Here is a 21,245-nt window from a genome sequence, read left to right on the forward strand (position 1 = left end):
CCGCCCATAATTCATGCGATGGCTGCAGGATGAAATTGGTGAAGAGCAACTGCAGAAACTTGCTGTCGACTGCAGTCAAAACGTAATGACATTTGATCACATTATTTCTGTAAAGTTCATGCAGTCGACATGTAGGCGCAAGTCGGACAATGTTATCCCCATAATGTAACTCACTTTGAAAGGCGGTGACCATCGGACTTGACATGAGCTCGAACGCAACCACTCAATCGGTAAAAACAGCTGGCTAGCACAACTGGCAGTAAAGCGGTTCGAAAATCGGAGGTGACGTATTTCTGCGACGTACATCATCAAATCGCGCGCTCAGAAGCACACAGCGCTCAATGACTATATATTTTACATTACATTACGAATAATCAAAGAAGGTAAGTTAATATTTGCAAACATGCACTCCTGTTGTTTTAAAATAAAATGACGATGCCAAACACAGACACTACGCTAGCTACTTGTCCGACATTTACCTTGTCCAGCAGACCCAAGCCTTGCTCAACATACCCACACAGCTAGCTAACGTTAACTAGTTACTAGCACCATAGCAATAGAATGGATCTCTATGGCTAGTACAGACCGGACGTGTGAACCCCATCATGTCAGCTGAAGGTGTAACGCTATGTGACTTCCAATCCTGTTCCTTTTATTTCATTTTCTGCCCTGTTTGAAGTTTATGTATCTAGCCAACTAGCTAGCTACACACAAGCGCTGTTCAGATTCGTAGAAATGTAACGTTAGCTAGATTTCCTGTTTTTCCTTCGTATTGTAAATCACGCCCACTACACGTTGTCTAATAACGTTACACTTAGCTCACACAAGCCTAATTTTTGCACCTATAGTAACAGTTGTTTCCCATCAGCAACCAAAATCATTTCGATCTGTTTACTACATTGCTGCGGCAAAATGATTGATAAAGTTGTTTCTTTTTTATTTTGCAGGTCCTACGATGACTGAGTTTAAGAGAGCCTTCTCACTGGTGTGGGATCACTTCACTCTAGTGACACCCAATAAGGTCCAGTGCGCCCTCTGTTCACAACGGCTTAGCTTCAACAAAAACACTTCCGCCATGTTAAGGCACCTACGATCAAGGCACCCAAGCGAGGCTTGGTACAGCAACTCAACATCTGGGGCCCACTCAAGCACAAGCAACTCAACATCTGGAGTCCACTCAACGTTCTCAAACTCAATAATTAGTAGTTCTGGAGTCCACTCATCGTACTCTGGTACTACAGGACTAAACTCAATGTTTACAAACAATGCTGCTGCTGGACACCACATCGAAGGTATGTTTCCTTTAGGATTGATAGTTTTCATCCTGTTTCAATCAATTATTATATTTAGATTAGCATTAATTGTACATCTAATTCAATTTGAATTGATTATACTGTTTAATTTCATAGTCAGGACCACCAGACAAGAGGACCTGGATGATGCCCTAGTCAACATGTTGGTTAAAGACACCCAGCCATTTTCAGTAGTCGAGGAAGAGGGATTCACTGCTTTCATCCAAAAGCTAGACCCAAGCTACAATCTTCCAAACAAGCAAGCACTGAAGAAAATGGTGGGGTCTCGGTGTGAATTCATCAATGATAATGTTGTATCTCAGATGGTAATTTCTGACTTTGTCAGCCTGACTTCGGACATGTGGACATCTATAGACAAGCACAGTTACATTTCAGTGACAGGGCATTTGGTAGCAGAAAATGCCCAGTTATCCACTTTCCTCCTTGGGATTTCTAAGCTGCCTGAAAACCACAAAGTTATCCACATTGAGGAGGCCAAAAACCAACTGGTGGCGAGCTGGGGCCTCCACAGCAGGGTCGCTGCATTTGTCACAGAGAACAGTGAAAATATGGTAGCCACGGTTCAGAAATTAGGAATCCTCCAGTTGCCCTCTTTTGCACACGTCCTGAACCTTGTGATTAAGAGGTCCATGGAGTCTACTTTGGAGCTGCAGGACATCCGCTCCCAAGCGCGGGCTATCGTGGCTTTCTTCAAGTCGAATCAGAACGCAGAGATGAGGTTAGCCGAGGTGCAGGGGCAGCTAGGCAGGCCGGAGCAGAAGCTGATCCAGGAAGTGGACTCGAGATGGAACAGTAGCTTTTCTATGCTGGAACGCATCTTTGATCAGAGGGAGTCGGTGGCTGCTGCTCTCAGCACCCTGGACACGGACATCATCCCTCTGGGATCTGCTGACTACGAGGTCATCCACCAGTGTCTCGGAGTGCTGGGTTCCTTCAACCAGGCCACAGCTGAGCTCGCCTCAGAGAAACGCGTCTCGGCCTCCAAGGTCATTCCTCTTGTCCGGATGCTGAAGATAACCCTTGAGAAGAAGCACGGGGCCATCATACACCCTACGGCTACACAGCTGGCGTCTAACCTGCAGAGGGAGCTTCAGGCGAGCTGCAGTATGGTGGAGACCGAGCCAATCCTGGCTCTCTCTGCTCTCCTAGACCCGCGCTTCAAAATGTTGGCCTTCGGGAACCAAGGCTACGCTCAGGAGGCGGTGAAGCTCCTCACCTCCGAGTGCGCCTCATTAATCCGGATAAATCCGGACAAGGACGACATTCTACCGCCATCCACCACCGGGTCAACGACACCCTCCCCGACATCACCCCACACCTCCTCCTGGGCAATGGAAACCGCTTCCATCTCCATGGCAACATCTCCGTCTAAGTCCCACGATGGGGGTCTGTGGGAGATGTTTGACAGTAAAGTGGGCGAGACACAGAGCGTCCAGAGCAGCACGGCGGATGCAGCGGTGGAGGTACAACACTACCTCAGTGACCCGTACCTGAACCGAGTGGAGAACCCCATGCACTACTGGGAGAAGCACTCCAAGGTGTACCCGCACCTGTTCCAGCTGGCTCGGAAATACCTCAGCGTTCCCGCCTCGTCTGTGCCATGCGAGCGCATATTCACCAAAGCTGGAGATGTGTTCAATAAAAAGAGGAGTTGCCTCAGTATGAAGGCTGTAGAGCAGATAATGCTGTTGAATAAAGGTCTAGTATAGCACAAGCAGCATACTATCCACAGTGCTTCTCATGCTGTTTGGCCTGTATGTAACATAGGACTATTAAATGTACCAAATGCATTGTAATGTATTCTTCCTGGTTAGTGTATAAAGTATGTTAAAATGGCCTTTTTTTTTTTTTTAAAGAGAAGCGGTCTTACATTTACATTTTGAACATTTGTCAGGAGGCCATTTGACCACTAGAGGACAATGCTGCACTGCCTAACAACCTGGCACACTTGGGTGTACGTTTATGGCTCTCAATTACATTTTATTTATTACTGGGTGGACTGAATTAAATATTGCCATAATCACCATAAGTGTTAAAAATATATTTTAAAACATTTGTAAAAATCACTGAATACTATTTTGCATTGTCATGTAATCGTGATGGTTGTTGTGCAATTGATGTTATTTCACATTCATATCACCACGTATGGAGTTCTCTTGATGCTTTTTGAGTGCTTTTTAAGGTCAAGAAAATATTATTTAACTTCTGATGGTTTATCCAATGCCTATTGATGCAGGTGGGGATGATGCTAAATGGCATTTTCATTGAAGGTACAATAGTGATGTATGCAAGTCAGACAAGGATGTCTGTAGCTGGTATACGACTTACAATTGACACTTACAAAGGGCAATGTGCATTTGAAAAGGTTCATGCTTGAAAATTATGGGGGGAAATTGCTTGGAGGCATTCCACAGTTTTTTTTATTTCACTAGGAAAGTCAGTTAAGAACACATTCATATTTACAATGATGGCCTAACCCAGACAACACTGGGCCAATTGTGCACTGCCCTATGGGACTCCCAATCACAGCCAGATGTGATGCAGCCTGGTTTTGAACCTGGTATTGCAGTGATACCTCTTGCACTGAGATGAGTCTTAGATCATTGTGCCACTCGAGAGCCCAAGTTTGAATTGACAACAGGTGAATAAATGAAGTGGTTGCCAAGGAGACCTCAAATGGCTACCCAGACTATTTGCCAATGGAACAGTTGTTGAGCCAGTCATTAAAAAGTAAAGAGCACACATTAATACTGGGTTTTCAATTTACTCTTAAAACGATACATATTTCACAGACATATTTCACTGTAATATGTAAGCTCAATGGGAAGGCCACTGTAAAATGTGTACAAGGATACTTAGCATTTTGGTTGGGGTGATGTTAAGTTTTTACTCTGAATTTTTTACTCTGAATCCTGTTGAGCTTTTTCCTTTCAGTCTTATCAGAGATCCTTCTTGTCTTGTTGAGTTTTTGCCAATGGTGTGCCTGATATCACTACAGCAAAATCTTGTTATTCCATTTTTAGGTTTTCTACCTAACACCCACGTTTTTGTGGATTGAAATAAGCTCTATTTTGAGCTAATTTTCTTTACTTGGACTGAGAAGAAGTACACAGTTTTCCAATGAGGCGAGGCCATTAAACATCATCATATGCGTTGGACCCACAATGAGTGCTGCTTTGGACCCACAATCAGTTGCACGGTGGTGATTTCAACTAATGGAGCATGTCCTTGTGTTTTGTATGTGAACACAAAAACAATTAAATTGCCAATGAGAGCTTTTGGAAGTCTTCATGAAATGTAAAAAGAAAATCAAAAATATGTAACGTGTAGCGCAACCACAAACAGGCTGTCATAAGGATTATGTTGAAAACATACAGAGGGGGATGTTTTCCATGAACAATTATCGTCCTATGACTTACAACATGAGCTTCATAGAAATCACACCAATATTGCTAATGTTACATATTTTAATATTAATTATAAAATGCCATTTAGCAGACACTTTTATCCAGTGATGTACGCTACAGTGAGTACATACACTTCAGTATATGTAATCCCTGAGGGAAACCAACCTAGCGCCACACTATTTCCAACTGAACCACACAGGACCAATAATATAGCTGGAGGGTAATTTATCAAACTGAAGTCTCTATATTAGTCTTTTGTTGCTTCATTTACATGTATTTATTTACTTTGTCTTGATTTGACTATTTTTCACTGATGATTGGCTTTACTTTTATATGCAATTACTATACACTTTCTTACCTTGTTTATCGACGATTACTGTGGCACCTTTGTAATTGGAGTTGTATAATGATGTAGAGAGAAAAGCTTTCGTAAATTGTATCAATATGTATTCGCGTTTATTGTACACTGGCTCGATGTTGGCCAATCAATTAGAGTATTGTTTGTGGAGTAGCACAACGTGTATGATTAGCTAAGTTTGTTAGCACTACAAGTTGACTAATGCTTTAGTGTTAACATCAAAATATCTCTTTATCATCTTAAGGACATTCATTTCAATGCTTTTTGACAGTAAATAAGTAATGCAAAAACCAAAATGTGCACCCAGGTGGGTCCCAGGATCGAGTTTGGGATACCCTGGTATAGGGTAGAAGTTAAATGTTAGGCATATCTTTCAGGTAGAAATGAAAACTATTAGGAAATAGACGTGTCTGAATGATGATGATGAATGCCCCCTTAACATCAGTTATCGAATGGAAGGTGTCAATTATTTACATTTACATTTAAGTCATTTAGCAGACGCTCTTATCCAGAGCGACTTACAAATTGGTGCATTCACCTTATGATATCCAGTGGAACAACCACTTTACAATAGTGCATCTAACTCTTTTAAGGGGGGGGGGGGGTTAGAAGGATTACTTTATCCTATCCTAGGTATTCCTTAAAGAGGTGGGGTTTCAGGTGTCTCCGGAAGGTGGTGGTGGTGATTGACTCCGCTGACCTGGCGTCGTGAGGGAGTTTGTTCCACCATTGGGGTGCCAGAGCAGCGAACAGTTTTGACTGGGTTGAGCGGGAACTGTACTTCCTCAGAGGTAGGGAGGCGAGCAGGCCAGAGGTGGATGAACGCAGTGCCCTTGTTTGGGTGTAGGGCCTGATCAGAGCCTGAAGGTACGGAGGTGCCGTTCCCCTCACAGCTCCGTAGGCAAGCACCATGGTCTTGTAGCGGATGCGAGCTTCAACTGGAAGCCAGTGGAGAGAGCGGAGGAGCGGGGTGACGTGAGAGAACTTGGGAAAGTTGAACACCAGACGGGCTGCGGCGTTCTGGATGAGTTGTAGGGGTTTAATGGCACAGGCAGGGAGCCCAGCCAACAGCGAGTTGCAGTAATCCAGACGGGAGATGACAAGTGCCTGGATTAGGACCTGCGCCGCTTCCTGCGTGAGGCAGGGTCATACTCTAATTATAACTAATTATATTATACTACCGGTCAAACGTTTTAGAACACCTACTCATTCTAGGGTTTTTCTTTATTTTTACTATTTTCAACATTGTAGAATATTAGTGAAGACATCAAAACTATGAAATAACACATACGTAGTAACCAAAAAAAGTGTTAAGCTGTCACGACTTCCGCCGCAGTCGGCTACTTTCTTTGTTCGGGCGGCGATCAACGTCACCGGCTTTCTTGCCATCGCCTCTCCATTTTTCATATATCCATTTGTCTTGTCTTGTTCCATACACACCTGGTTTTCATTTCCCCAATCAATCTACTTGTATTTATCCCTCTGTTTCCCATCATGTTTTGTGTGTAATTGTTTCATTTTATTGTGGTGTTTTATTAAGCGCTTTACTGTTGTTATGTTCTCTGTTTTGAGCGCATGTAGTGCTCTCGTATTTGGAACTAAAATAAAAGTGCGCCTGTTTACATCACTCTACTCTCCTGCACCTGACCTCGCCTCTAATACACTTGTTGACATAAGCAATCAAAAAATATTTTATACTTGAGATTCTTCAAATAGCCACCCTTTGCCTTGATGACAGCTTTGCATGCTCTTGGCATTCTCTCAACCAGCTTCATGAGGTAGTCACCTGGAATGCATTTCAATTAACAGGTGTACATTCTTAAAAGTTAAGCCAATCAGTTGTGTTGTGACAAGGTAGGGTGGGTGTACAGAAGATATCCCTTTTTGGTAAAAGTCCATATTATGGCAAGAACAGCTCAAATAAGCCAAGAAAAACGACAGTCCATCATTACTTTAAGACTTGAAGGTCAGTCAATACGGAACATTTCAAGAACTTGGAACATTTTTTCAAGTGCGGTCGCAAAAACAATCCAGGGCTATGATGAAACTGGCTCTCATGAGGACCGCCACAGGAATGGAAGACCCAGTTTCCTCTGCTGCAGTTACCTCTTCATTAGAGTTAGCAGCCTCAGAAATTGTAGCCCAAATAAATGCTTCACAGAGTTCAAGTAACATTCACATCTCAACCTCAACTGTTCAGAGGAGACTGTGTGAATCAGGCCTTCATGGTCGAATTGCTGCAAAGAAACCACTACTAAAGGACACCAATAATTAGACGAGACTTGCTTGTGCCAAGAAACACGAGCTTAGTGAGAAGGGGTGTGGGTGAACAGATGATCATGTTTATTTCTCACCGTAAAGCATGGAGGAGGAGGTGTTATGGTATGGGGGTGTTTTGCTGATGACACTGTCTGTGATTTATTTAGAATTCGAGGCACACTTAACTAGCATGGCTACCACAGCATTCTGCAGAGATACGCCATCCCATCTGGTTTGGGCTTAGTGGGACTATCATTTGTTTTTCAACAGGACAATGACTCAACACACCTCCAGGCTGTGTAAAGGCTATTGTACCAAGAAGGAGAGTGATGGAGTGCTGCATCAGATGACCTGGCCTCCACAATTCCCCGACCTCAACCAAATTGAGATGGTTTGGGATGAGTCGGACCGCAGAGTGAAGGAAAAGCAGCCAACAAGTGCTCAGCATATGTGGGAACTCCTTTAAGACTGTTGGAAAAGCATTCCAGGTGAAGCTGGTTGAGAGAATGCCAAGAGCATGCAAAGCTGTCATCAAGGCAAAGGGTGTCTATTTGAAGAATCTCAAATATAAAATATATTTTGATTGTTTAACACTTTTTTGGTTACTACATGTTTCCATATGTGTTATTTCACAGATTTGATGTCTTCACTATTATTCTACTATGTAGAAAATAGTAAAAAATAAAGAAAAACCCTTGAATGAGTAGGTGTTCTAAAACTTTTGACCGGTAGTGTTTATAATTGGCCTATATTATATCATACCTACATATGTAAACACAAAACACCAAATATTGAAATGATGTAGAACACTCAATTGTTATGGATTACCAATCACTTTTATTTGGTCAACATAACATATCTAGCACATATCAGTGATACGCCTCATGCTCATGAACCTCATGCCACTCATGCCCATATCCCTGAAGTTCCTGTACTCTCCAGGCCTCATGTACATCATCCTGCCTCTGAAGTGGGGCTGCTCGTACATCAGCCAGTGGCCATCCATCACGTTGCAGGACTGGCAGTCGGACATGCGGTAACGGTCCATGATGGAGTCACAGTCGTCCATCATCTCGTGCATCTGACCTCCGAAGTTATCTCTCTCGTAGATCCTCATTCTGTAGGATCCTCTGTGCTGTTAGTAGGAAATAAGAATATGTTGAATGAATTACTGAATACATCAGACTGTTGAAAAGCTCACAGAGCCAATATGATTTGTGTAATTATGGACTTCACAAAGCTACTTGGAGTGGGGCTGTTAACAGCAGACTAAATATCATATGGCCTACCATGGGGATTGTGCGGCAGGACCTGATATCAGTCATTCCCATCATACTCTGGAAGTCAGAGTACTCTCCCCTCCTCATGAAGTACTGGTTTCCCATGTAGTTGTTGCGGTCATAGACCATGAAGCAGCCGCTCTGAACCCTACAGGAGTGGCACCTGCTCAGGTAGGAGGACATGTCAGCGCAGTCGCTGCTGCACTCATAGGAACGACCCTGGAAGTTCCCGTCCTCGTAGAAGACGACCTGAAAATAAAAAAGGATAATTTCTAGGAATTGAAATGTTTTATGAAACAAACATTTTTGAGAAATTTGCAATGCTATTCAGTCACACTTCAACTTTAATGTTGTAGTTGGGGGTGCTAGAGCACTAGAGGTCTTTTGCATAACAATATATGAAAATTAAAGTATATATTTTGGTTTTAAACTTACCCTGCCCATGTTCATGCTGGTGGACATGTTTGCTCACTGCTGCTGGTTGCTGCTCCTGAACTGATTCCTACCTGGTTTAACCCTTTCTTTTATACCTGACCAAACCTAAAGAATTCCTAGCTCCATTGTTCAAACCCCTGACCCAGCAACATGCTATAGAAGCCTGCAGAGGCCACGGAGGTTACATCCACATTTCCAGTGACTGGATCCCTCAGTGTCTTTAGAAAGACTGTTTCTCAATTGTCTGTTTCTCAAACAAAGTAACATATAGCCTTTTGAGAGTTTACAACAGCTAGTAACAGCCTTGAAATTGAATGTTCTCCGTACAATACATTGCACAATACTTCCCTACGTTTTGTAATCTTATTTTATTAAATATTGGTGATACATGGCTCAATGTTATATTGTAAGCTCATTTTTAAAAGACATTTAGCAGAAATCACATATATTGAATAGAGTGAAAATCTGGGGTTAACCTTTAGGTTAAACGATGTATTATTACTCATCTTTGGTTCAGTGTGCTGATTTAACCGTTCGTAAACCTCAGTGGACTTCACGTAGACTGACATTCCTAACCAGTGAATACATTATCAAAAGTGAGTTGTTACTTATTTAACATTTATGGTTCATAACACGATACTACAGAAATTGTTACAAAACTTTCAATTGTATTTAAAAAATATTTCAAATACAATAATAATCCATCATTTTGTTAATTTCTCTTGAGTTATAAAAACTAAAAAGAAAAGAGTTAACACTTATTTAAAGAAGACTTTATAAAGGGTTTATAAAAGGGTATGTAAATAGTTAATAATACTTTATAGACTTTATAGTAAAGTAGTTAATTCACTCACATTTAACACATCTAGTGTTTAGAGCGTTGGACTAGTAACCGAAAGGATGCAAGTTCGAATCCCCGAGCTGACAAGGTACAAATCTGTCGTTCTGCCCCTGAACAAGGCAGTTAACCCACTGTTCCTAGGCCGTCATTTAAAATAAGAATTTGTTCTTAACTGACTTGCCTAGTTAAATAAAGGTTAAATAAATAAATAACGTGAGTGACAAATCTTAGCCCACTTTTTTTATTCTCTGCCCACAAAAGTCCATATTCGGATAGTTTTTACAATATTGAAGTTATGAAAACATAATATATTCCCCTGATCTACAGCAAACAATGTGATGAAACAGTCTGGGTTTATTTAGGCAAAGCAATCACACACACACACACACACACCTCTCTTCTAATCCATCTCTCTATTAGCCGCTCCCTTCTTAGATATCCCACACACACACATTGTGATGACAGAGAAAGGCATGCTAGAAGGGATATCTGCCATTGCCTGCATCTTTCACATATTCTCTATGGGGGCTTTTTATAGGGTGGAAATGTTCTGCTTTGCATCAAGTACCAACTATTATATCTGTTGACTATGAGATCATCCGCCCATTTTTAGGTTATCTACCTAACACCAAGTGTTTTGTGGCTGGAATAAGCTCTATTTTGAGCTAAATTTATTTAAGGCTTTTTGTTTACTTGGACTGAGAAGAAGTACACAGTTTTCCAATGAGGCGAGGCCATTGAACATCATCATATTGCTGCGTTGGAACCACAATGAGTGCTGCTTTAGATCACAATCAGTTGCACGGTGGTGATTTCAACTAATGGAGCATGTCCTTGTGTTTTGTATGTGAACACAAAAACAATTAAATTGCCAATGAGAGCTTTTGGAAGTCTTCATGAAATGTAAAAAGAAAATCAAAAATATGTAACGTGTAGCGCAACCACAAACAGGCTGTCATAAGGATTATGTTGAAAACATACAGAGGGGGATGTTTTCCATGAACAATTATCGTCCTATGACTTACAACATGAGCTTCATAGAAATCACACCAATATTGCTAATGTTACATATTTTAATATTAATTATAAAATGCCATTTAGCAGACACTTTTATCCAGTGATGTACGCTACAGTGAGTACATACACTTCAGTATATGTAATCCCTGAGGGAAACAAACCTAGCGCCACAATATTTCCAACTGAACCACACAGGACCAATAATATGGCTGTAGGGTAATTTATCAAACTGAAGTCTCTATATTAGTCTTTTGTTGCTTCATTTACATTTATTTATTTACTTTGTCTTGATTTGACTGTATTTTTCACTGATGATTGGCTTTACTTTTATATGCAATTACTTGACACTTTCTTACTTTGTTTATCGACAATTACAGTGGCACCTTTGTAATTGGAGTTGTATAATGATGTAGAGAGAAAAGCTTTCGTAAATTGTATCAATATGTATTCGCGTTTATTGTACACTGGCTCGATGTTGGCCAATCAATTAGAGTATTGTTTGTGGAGTAGCACAACGTGTATGATTAGCTAAGTTTGTTAGCACTACAAGTTGACTAATGCTTTAGTGTTAACATCAAAATCTCTCTTTATCATCTAAAGGACATTCATTTCAATGCTTTTTGACAGTAAATACGTAATGCAAAAACCAAAACGTGCACCCAGGTGGGTCCCAGTACCGAGTTTGGGATACCCTGGTATAGGGTAGAAGTTAAATGTTAGGCATATCTTTCAGGTAGAAATGAAAACTATTAGGAAATAGACGTGTCTGAATGATGATGATGAATGCCCCCTTAACATCAGTTATCGAATGGAAGGTGTCAATTATTTACATTTACATTTAAGTCATTTAGCAGACGCTCTTATCCAGAGCGACTTACAAATTGGTGCATTCACCTTATGATATCCAGTGGAACAACCACTTTACAATAGTGCATCTAACTCTTTTAAGGGGGGGGGGGGTTAGAAGGATTACTTTATCCTATCCTAGGTATTCCTTAAAGAGGTGGGGTTTCAGGTGTCTCCGGAAGGTGGTGGTGGTGATTGACTCCGCTGACCTGGCGTCGTGAGGGAGTTTGTTCCACCATTGGGGTGCCAGAGCAGCGAACAGTTTTGACTGGGTTGAGCGGGAACTGTACTTCCTCAGAGGTAGGGAGGCGAGCAGGCCAGAGGTGGATGAACGCAGTGCCCTTGTTTGGGTGTAGGGCCTGATCAGAGCCTGAAGGTACGGAGGTGCCGTTCCCCTCACAGCTCCGTAGGCAAGCACCATGGTCTTGTAGCGGATGCGAGCTTCAACTGGAAGCCAGTGGAGAGAGCGGAGGAGCGGGGTGACGTGAGAGAACTTGGGAAAGTTGAACACCAGACGGGCTGCGGCGTTCTGGATGAGTTGTAGGGGTTTAATGGCACAGGCAGGGAGCCCAGCCAACAGCGAGTTGCAGTAATCCAGACGGGAGATGACAAGTGCCTGGATTAGGACCTGCGCCGCTTCCTGCGTGAGGCAGGGTCATACTCTAATTATAACTAATTATATTATACTACCGGTCAAACGTTTTAGAACTACTCATTCTAGGGTTTTTCTTTATTTTTACTATTTTCAACATTGTAGAATATTAGTGAAGACATCAAAACTATGAAATAACACATACGTAGTAACCAAAAAAAGTGTTAAGCTGTCACGACTTCCGCCGCAGTCGGCTACTTTCTTTGTTCGGGCGGCGATCAACGTCACCGGCTTTCTTGCCATCGCCTCTCCATTTTTCATATATCCATTTGTCTTGTCTTGTTCCATACACACCTGGTTTTCATTTCCCCAATCAATCTACTTGTATTTATCCCTCTGTTTCCCATCATGTTTTGTGTGTAATTGTTTCATTTTATTGTGGTGTTTTATTAAGCGCTTTACTGTTGTTATGTTCTCTGTTTTGAGCGCATGTAGTGCTCTCGTATTTGGAACTAAAATAAAAGTGCGCCTGTTTACATCACTCTACTCTCCTGCACCTGACCTCGCCTCTAATACACTTGTTGACATAAGCAATCAAAAAATATTTTATACTTGAGATTCTTCAAATAGCCACCCTTTGCCTTGATGACAGCTTTGCATGCTCTTGGCATTCTCTCAACCAGCTTCATGAGGTAGTCACCTGGAATGCATTTCAATTAACAGGTGTACATTCTTAAAAGTTAAGCCAATCAGTTGTGTTGTGACAAGGTAGGGTGGGTGTACAGAAGATATCCCTTTTTGGTAAAAGTCCATATTATGGCAAGAACAGCTCAAATAAGCCAAGAAAAACGACAGTCCATCATTACTTTAAGACTTGAAGGTCAGTCAATACGGAACATTTCAAGAACTTGGAACATTTTTTCAAGTGCGGTCGCAAAAACAATCCAGGGCTATGATGAAACTGGCTCTCATGAGGACCGCCACAGGAATGGAAGACCCAGTTTCCTCTGCTGCAGTTACCTCTTCATTAGAGTTAGCAGCCTCAGAAATTGTAGCCCAAATAAATGCTTCACAGAGTTCAAGTAACATTCACATCTCAACCTCAACTGTTCAGAGGAGACTGTGTGAATCAGGCCTTCATGGTCGAATTGCTGCAAAGAAACCACTACTAAAGGACACCAATAATTAGACGAGACTTGCTTGTGCCAAGAAACACGAGCTTAGTGAGAAGGGGTGTGGGTGAACAGATGATCATGTTTATTTCTCACCGTAAAGCATGGAGGAGGAGGTGTTATGGTATGGGGGTGTTTTGCTGATGACACTGTCTGTGATTTATTTAGAATTCGAGGCACACTTAACTAGCATGGCTACCACAGCATTCTGCAGAGATACGCCATCCCATCTGGTTTGGGCTTAGTGGGACTATCATTTGTTTTTCAACAGGACAATGACTCAACACACCTCCAGGCTGTGTAAAGGCTATTGTACCAAGAAGGAGAGTGATGGAGTGCTGCATCAGATGACCTGGCCTCCACAATTCCCCGACCTCAACCAAATTGAGATGGTTTGGGATGAGTCGGACCGCAGAGTGAAGGAAAAGCAGCCAACAAGTGCTCAGCATATGTGGGAACTCCTTTAAGACTGTTGGAAAAGCATTCCAGGTGAAGCTGGTTGAGAGAATGCCAAGAGCATGCAAAGCTGTCATCAAGGCAAAGGGTGTCTATTTGAAGAATCTCAAATATAAAATATATTTTGATTGTTTAACACTTTTTTGGTTACTACATGTTTCCATATGTGTTATTTCACAGATTTGATGTCTTCACTATTATTCTACTATGTAGAAAATAGTAAAAAATAAAGAAAAACCCTTGAATGAGTAGGTGTTCTAAAACTTTTGACCGGTAGTGTTTATAATTGGCCTATATTATATCATACCTACATATGTAAACACAAAACACCAAATATTGAAATGATGTAGAACACTCAATTGTTATGGATTACCAATCACTTTTATTTGGTCAACATAACATATCTAGCACATATCAGTGATACGCCTCATGCTCATGAACCTCATGCCACTCATGCCCATATCCCTGAAGTTCCTGTACTCTCCAGGCCTCATGTACATCATCCTGCCTCTGAAGTGGGGCTGCTCGTACATCAGCCAGTGGCCATCCATCACGTTGCAGGACTGGCAGTCGGACATGCGGTAACGGTCCATGATGGAGTCACAGTCGTCCATCATCTCGTGCATCTGACCTCCGAAGTTATCTCTCTCGTAGATCCTCATTCTGTAGGATCCTCTGTGCTGTTAGTAGGAAATAAGAATATGTTGAATGAATTACTGAATACATCAGACTGTTGAAAAGCTCACAGAGCCAATATGATTTGTGTAATTATGGACTTCACAAAGCTACTTGGAGTGGGGCTGTTAACAGCAGACTAAATATCATATGGCCTACCATGGGGATTGTGCGGCAGGACCTGATATCAGTCATTCCCATCATACTCTGGAAGTCAGAGTACTCTCCCCTCCTCATGAAGTACTGGTTTCCCATGTAGTTGTTGCGGTCATAGACCATGAAGCAGCCGCTCTGAACCCTACAGGAGTGGCACCTGCTCAGGTAGGAGGACATGTCAGCGCAGTCGCTGCTGCACTCATAGGAACGACCCTGGAAGTTCCCGTCCTCGTAGAAGACGACCTGAAAATAAAAAAGGATAATTTCTAGGAATTGAAATGTTTTATGAAACAAACATTTTTGAGAAATTTGCAATGCTATTCAGTCACACTTCAACTTTAATGTTGTAGTTGGGGGTGCTAGAGCACTAGAGGTCTTTTGCATAACAATATATGAAAATTAAAGTATATATTTTGGTTTTAAACTTACCCTGCCCATGTTCATGCTGGTGGACATGTTTGCTCACTGCTGCTGGTTGCTGCTCCTGAACTGATTCCTACCTGGTTTAACCCTTTCTTTTATACCTGACCAAACCTAAAGAATTCCTAGCTCCATTGTTCAAACCCCTGACCCAGCAACATGCTATAGAAGCCTGCAGAGGCCACGGAGGTTACATCCACATTTCCAGTGACTGGATCCCTCAGTGTCTTTAGAAAGACTGTTTCTCAATTGTCTGTTTCTCAAACAAAGTAACATATAGCCTTTTGAGAGTTTACAACAGCTAGTAACAGCCTTGAAATTGAATGTTCTCCGTACAATACATTGCACAATACTTCCCTACGTTTTGTAATCTTATTTTATTAAATATTGGTGATACATGGCTCAATGTTATATTGTAAGCTCATTTTTAAAAGACATTTAGCAGAAATCACATATATTGAATAGAGTGAAAATCTGGGGTTAACCTTTAGGTTAAACGATGTATTATTACTCATCTTTGGTTCAGTGTGCTGATTTAACCGTTCGTAAACCTCAGTGGACTTCACGTAGACTGACATTCCTAACCAGTGAATACATTATCAAAAGTGAGTTGTTACTTATTTAACATTTATGGTTCATAACACGATACTACAGAAATTGTTACAAAACTTTCAATTGTATTTAAAAAATATTTCAAATACAATAATAATCCATCATTTTGTTAATTTCTCTTGAGTTATAAAAACTAAAAAGAAAAGAGTTAACACTTATTTAAAGAAGACTTTATAAAGGGTTTATAAAAGGGTATGTAAATAGTTAATAATACTTTATAGACTTTATAGTAAAGTAGTTAATTCACTCACATTTAACACATCTAGTGTTTAGAGCGTTGGACTAGTAACCGAAAGGATGCAAGTTCGAATCCCCGAGCTGACAAGGTACAAATCTGTCGTTCTGCCCCTGAACAAGGCAGTTAACCCACTGTTCCTAGGCCGTCATTTAAAATAAGAATTTGTTCTTAACTGACTTGCCTAGTTAAATAAAGGTTAAATAAATAAATAACGTGAGTGACAAATCTTAGCCCACTTTTTTTATTCTCTGCCCACAAAAGTCCATATTCGGATAGTTTTTACAATATTGAAGTTATGAAAACATAATATATTCCCCTGATCTACAGCAAACAATGTGATGAAACAGTCTGGGTTTATTTAGGCAAAGCAATCACACACACACACACACACACCTCTCTTCTAATCCATCTCTCTATTAGCCGCTCCCTTCTTAGATATCCCACACACACACATTGTGATGACAGAGAAAGGCATGCTAGAAGGGATATCTGCCATTGCCTGCATCTTTCACATATTCTCTATGGGGGCTTTTTATAGGGTGGAAATGTTCTGCTTTGCATCAAGTACCAACTATTATATCTGTTGACTATGAGATCATCCGCCCATTTTTAGGTTATCTACCTAACACCAAGTGTTTTGTGGCTGGAATAAGCTCTATTTTGAGCTAAATTTATTTAAGGCTTTTTGTTTACTTGGACTGAGAAGAAGTACACAGTTTTCCAATGAGGCGAGGCCATTGAACATCATCATATTGCTGCGTTGGAACCACAATGAGTGCTGCTTTAGATCACAATCAGTTGCACGGTGGTGATTTCAACTAATGGAGCATGTCCTTGTGTTTTGTATGTGAACACAAAAACAATTAAATTGCCAATGAGAGCTTTTGGAAGTCTTCATGAAATGTAAAAAGAAAATCAAAAATATGTAACGTGTAGCGCAACCACAAACAGGCTGTCATAAGGATTATGTTGAAAACATACAGAGGGGGATGTTTTCCATGAACAATTATCGTCCTATGACTTACAACATGAGCTTCATAGAAATCACACCAATATTGCTAATGTTACATATTTTAATATTAATTATAAAATGCCATTTAGCAGACACTTTTATCCAGTGATGTACGCTACAGTGAGTACATACACTTCAGTATATGTAATCCCTGAGGGAAACAAACCTAGCGCCACAATATTTCCAACTGAACCACACAGGACCAATAATATGGCTGGAGGGTAATTTATCAAACTGAAGTCTCTATTTTAGTCTTTTGTGGCTTCATTTACATGTATTTACTTCAATGCTTTTTGACAGTAAATACGTAATGCAAAAACCAAAATGTGCACCCAGGTGGGTCCCAGGACCGAGTTTGGTATACCCTGGCATAGGGTAGAAGTTAAATGTTAGGCATATCTTTCAGGTAGAAATGAAAACAACTATTAGGAAATAGACGTGTCTGAATGATGATGATGAATGCCCCCTTAACATCAGTTATCGAATGGAAGGTGTCAATTATATTATACTACCGGTCAAAAGTTTTAGAACACCTACTCATTCTAGGGTTTTTCTTTATTTTTACTATTTTCAACATTGCAGAATATTAGTGAAGACATCAAAACTATGAAATAACACAAATGGAGTAACCAAAAAAATGTTAAGCAATCAAAATATATTTTATATTTGAGATTCTTCAAATAGCCACCCTTTGCCTTGATGACAGCTTTGCATGCTCTTGGCATTATCTCAACCAGCTTCATGAGGTAGTCACCTGGAATGCATTTCAATTAACAGGTGTACCTTCTTAAAAGTTAAGCCAATCAGTTGTGTTGTAACAAGGTAGGGTGGGTGTACAGAAGATATCCTTATTTGGTAAAAGTCCAAGTCCATATTATGGCAAGAACAGCTCAAATAAGCAAAGAGAAACGACAGTCCATCATTACTTTAAGACTTGAAGGTCAGTCAATACGGAACATTTCAAGAACTTGGAACATTTTTTCAAGCGCGGTCGCAAAAACAATCAAGCGCTATGATGAAACTGGCTCTCATGAGGACCGCCACAGGAATGGAAGACCCAGAGTTTCCTCTGCTGCAGTTACCTCTTCATTAGAGTTAGCAGCCTCAGAAATTGTAGCCCAAATAAATGCTTCACAGAGTTCAAGTAACATTCACATCTCAACCTCAACTGTTCAGAGGAGACTGTGTGAATCAGGCCTTCATGGTCGAATTGCTGCAAAGAAATCACTACTAAAGGACACCAATAATAAGAAGAGACTTGCTTGTGCCAAGAAACACGAGCTTTGTGAGAAGCGGTGTGGGTGAACGGATGATCATGTGTATTTCTCACCGTAAAGCATGGAGGAGGAGGTGTTATGGTATGGGGGTGCTTTGCTGATGACACTGTCTGTGATTTATTTAGAATTCGAGGCACACTTAACTAGCATGGCTACCACAGCATTCTGCAGAGATACGCCATCCCATCTGGTTTGGGCTTAGTGGGACTATCATTTGTTTTTCAACAGGACAATGACTCAACACACCTCCAGGCTGTGTAAAGGCTATTGTACCAAGAAGGAGAGTGATGGAGTGCTGCATCAGATGACCTGGCCTCCACAATTCCCCGACCTCAACCAAATTGAGATGGTTTGGGATGAGTCGGACCGCAGAGTGAAGGAAAAGCAGCCAACAAGTGCTCAGCATATGTGGGAACTCCTTCAAGACTGTTGGAAAAGCATTCCAGGTGAAGCTGGTTGAGAGAATGCCAAGAGCATGCAAAGCTGTCATCAAGGCAAAGGGTGTCTATTTGAAGAATCTCAAATATAAAATATATTTTGATTGTTTAACACTTTTTTGGTTACTACATGTTTCCATGTGTTATTTCACAGATTTGATGTCTTCACTATTATTCTACTATGTAGAAAATAGTAAAAAATAAAGAAAAACCCTTGAATGAGTAGGTGTTCTAAAACTTTTGACCGGTAGTGTTTATAATTGGCCTATATTATATCATACCTACATATGTAAACACAAAACACCAAATATTGAAATGATGTAGAACACTCAATTGTTATGGATTACCAATCACTTTTATTTGGTCAACATAACATATCTAGCACATATCAGTGATACGCCTCATGCTCATGAACCTCATGCCACTCATGCCCATATCCCTGAAGTTCCTGTACTCTCCGGGCCTCATGTACATCATCCTGCCTCTGAAGTGGGGCTGCTCATACATCAGCCAGTGGCCATCCATCACGTTGCAGGACTGGCAGTCGGACATACGGTAACGGTCCATGATGGAGTCACAGTCGTCCATCATCTCGTGCATCTGACCTCCGAAGTTATCTCTCTCGTAGATCCTCATTCTGTAGGATCCTCTGTGCTGTTAGGAGGAAATAAGAATATGTTGAATGAATTACTGAATACATCAGACTGTTGAAAAGCTCACAGAGCCAATTTGATTTGTGTGATTATGGACTTCACAAAGCTACTTGGAGTGGGGCTGTTAACAGCAGACTAAATATCATATGGCCTACCATGGGGATCGTGCGGCAGGACCTGATATCAGTCATTCCCATCATACTCTGGAAGTCAGAGTACTCTCCCCTCCTCATGAAGTACTGGTTTCCCATGTAGTTGTTGCGGTCGTAGACCATGAAGCAGCCGCTCTGAACCCTACAGGAGTGGCACCTGCTCAGGTAGGAGGACATGTCAGCGCAGTCGCTGCTGCACTCATAGGAACGACCCTGGAAGTTCCCGTCCTCGTAGAAGACGACCTGAAAATAAAAAAGGATCATTTCTAGGAATTGAAATGTTTTATGAAACAAACATTTTTGAGACATTTGCAATGCTATTCAGTCACACTTCAACTTTAATGTTGTAGTTAGGGGTGCTAGAGCACTAGAGGTCTTTTACATTACAATATATGAAAATTAAAGTATATATTTTGGTTTTAAACTTACCCTGCCCATGTTCATGCTGGTGGACATGTTTGCTCACTGCTGCTGGTTGCTGCTCCTGAACTGATTCCTACCTGGTTTAACCCTTTCTTTTATACCTGACCAAACCTAAAGAATTCCTAGCTCCATTGTTCAAACCCCTGACCCAGCAACATGCTATAGAAGCCTGCAGAGGCCACGGAGGTTACATCCACATTTCCAGTGACTGGATCCCTCAGTGTCTTTAGAAAGACTGTTTCTCAATTGTCTGTTTCTCAAACAAAGTAACATATAGCCTTTTGAGAGTTTACAACAGCTAGTAACAGCCTTGAAATTGAATGTTCTCCGTACAATACATTGCACAATACTTCCCTACGTTTTGTAATCTTATTTTATAAAATATTGGTGATACATGGCTCAATGTTATATTGTAAGCTCATTTTTAAAAGACATTTAGCAGAAATCACATATATTGAATAGAGTGAAAATCTGGGGTTAACCTTTAGGTTAAACGATGTATTATTACTCATCTTTGGTTCAGTGTGCTGATTTAACCGTTCGTAAACCTCAGTGGACTTCACGTAGACTGACATTCCTAACCAGTGAATACATCATCAAAAGTGAGGTGTTACTTATTTAACATTTATGGTTCATAACACGATACTACAGAAATTGTTACAAAACTTTCAATTGTATTTAAAAAATATTTCAAATACATACATTTGTTAATTTCTCTTGATTTACAAAAACTAAAAAGAAAATAGTTAACACTTATTTTAAAGAAGCCTTTATAAAGGGTTTATAAAAGGGTATGTAACTAGTTAATAACAGTTAATAATACTTTATAGACTGTTATAATACTTTATAGATTTTGCAGTATAGTTAATTCACACACCATTTTACTCTCTGCCCCCAAAAGTCCACATTAAGATAGTTTTTACAATATTGATGTTATGAATACATAATATTTTCCCCTGATCTACATTCTGAGCTCATTTAGGCAAAGCAATCATACACACACACACACACACACACACACACACACACACACACACACACACACACACACACACACACACACACACACACACACACACACACACACACACACACACACACACCTCTCTACTAATCCATCTCTATTAACCACTCCCTTCTTAGATATCCCACCACTTTCTGTTAAAAATGAAAACAACTATTGGGAAATAGAAATGTCTGAATGATGATAATGA

General features: G+C 40.7%; 4 protein-coding genes across 4 annotated transcripts; 1 reads left to right on the forward strand and 3 right to left on the reverse strand.

The window, feature by feature from the left end:
• The first annotated feature begins 258 nt into the window (after window positions 1-258).
• LOC139565088 (E3 SUMO-protein ligase ZBED1-like) lies at window positions 259-6,705 on the forward strand. Its single transcript, XM_071385151.1, has 3 exons — window positions 259-383; window positions 948-1,292; window positions 1,410-6,705. Exons 2-3 carry the CDS (start codon window positions 956-958, stop codon window positions 3,020-3,022), a joined length of 1,950 nt encoding a protein of 649 aa, XP_071241252.1. The 5' UTR covers window positions 259-383; window positions 948-955; the 3' UTR covers window positions 3,023-6,705.
• A 1,446-nt stretch (window positions 6,706-8,151) lies between these two features.
• LOC139565235 (gamma-crystallin M3-like) lies at window positions 8,152-9,128 on the reverse strand. Its single transcript, XM_071385407.1, has 3 exons — window positions 9,053-9,128; window positions 8,627-8,866; window positions 8,152-8,472 (listed from the first exon to the last, which is right to left on the reverse strand). Exons 1-3 carry the CDS (start codon window positions 9,077-9,079, stop codon window positions 8,197-8,199), a joined length of 543 nt encoding a protein of 180 aa, XP_071241508.1. The 5' UTR covers window positions 9,080-9,128; the 3' UTR covers window positions 8,152-8,196.
• A 5,207-nt stretch (window positions 9,129-14,335) lies between these two features.
• Window positions 14,336-15,312, reverse strand: LOC139565129 (gamma-crystallin M3-like). Its single transcript, XM_071385231.1, has 3 exons — window positions 15,237-15,312; window positions 14,811-15,050; window positions 14,336-14,656 (listed from the first exon to the last, which is right to left on the reverse strand). The coding sequence occupies exons 1-3, from the start codon at window positions 15,261-15,263 to the stop codon at window positions 14,381-14,383; spliced, it is 543 nt and encodes a 180-aa protein (XP_071241332.1). The 5' UTR covers window positions 15,264-15,312; the 3' UTR covers window positions 14,336-14,380.
• Window positions 15,313-19,136: 3,824 nt separating this feature from the next.
• LOC139565130 (gamma-crystallin M3-like) lies at window positions 19,137-20,113 on the reverse strand. The gene is made up of 3 exons (XM_071385232.1): window positions 20,038-20,113; window positions 19,612-19,851; window positions 19,137-19,457 (listed from the first exon to the last, which is right to left on the reverse strand). The coding sequence occupies exons 1-3, from the start codon at window positions 20,062-20,064 to the stop codon at window positions 19,182-19,184; spliced, it is 543 nt and encodes a 180-aa protein (XP_071241333.1). The 5' UTR covers window positions 20,065-20,113; the 3' UTR covers window positions 19,137-19,181.
• Window positions 20,114-21,245: the final 1,132 nt, after the last annotated feature.

This window comes from Salvelinus alpinus, chromosome 36 (assembly GCF_045679555.1).
Source record: "Salvelinus alpinus chromosome 36, SLU_Salpinus.1, whole genome shotgun sequence".
NCBI classification, from domain to species: Eukaryota; Metazoa; Chordata; class Actinopteri; order Salmoniformes; family Salmonidae; genus Salvelinus; species Salvelinus alpinus.

Bases quoted from the DNA above. Each gene is read 5' to 3' on its own strand.
- LOC139565130 (XM_071385232.1), bottom strand. From the start codon at position 20,064: ATGTCCACCAGCATGAACATGGGCAGG. The intron at 19,852-20,037 runs GTAAGTTTAAAA...TTTTATTTTCAG, and splicing joins CCAGCATGAACATGGGCAGG to GTCGTCTTCTACGAGGACGG. The intron at 19,458-19,611 runs GTAGGCCATATG...TCCTCCTAACAG, and splicing joins CCTGCCGCACGATCCCCATG to CACAGAGGATCCTACAGAAT.
- LOC139565088 (XM_071385151.1), top strand. From the start codon at position 956: ATGACTGAGTTTAAGAGAGCCTTCTCACTGGTGTGGGATCACTTCACT. The intron at 1,293-1,409 runs GTATGTTTCCTT...TTAATTTCATAG, and splicing joins TGCTGGACACCACATCGAAG to TCAGGACCACCAGACAAGAG.
- LOC139565235 (XM_071385407.1), bottom strand. From the start codon at position 9,079: ATGTCCACCAGCATGAACATGGGCAGG. The intron at 8,867-9,052 runs GTAAGTTTAAAA...TTTTATTTTCAG, and splicing joins CCAGCATGAACATGGGCAGG to GTCGTCTTCTACGAGGACGG. The intron at 8,473-8,626 runs GTAGGCCATATG...TCCTACTAACAG, and splicing joins CCTGCCGCACAATCCCCATG to CACAGAGGATCCTACAGAAT.
- LOC139565129 (XM_071385231.1), bottom strand. From the start codon at position 15,263: ATGTCCACCAGCATGAACATGGGCAGG. The intron at 15,051-15,236 runs GTAAGTTTAAAA...TTTTATTTTCAG, and splicing joins CCAGCATGAACATGGGCAGG to GTCGTCTTCTACGAGGACGG. The intron at 14,657-14,810 runs GTAGGCCATATG...TCCTACTAACAG, and splicing joins CCTGCCGCACAATCCCCATG to CACAGAGGATCCTACAGAAT.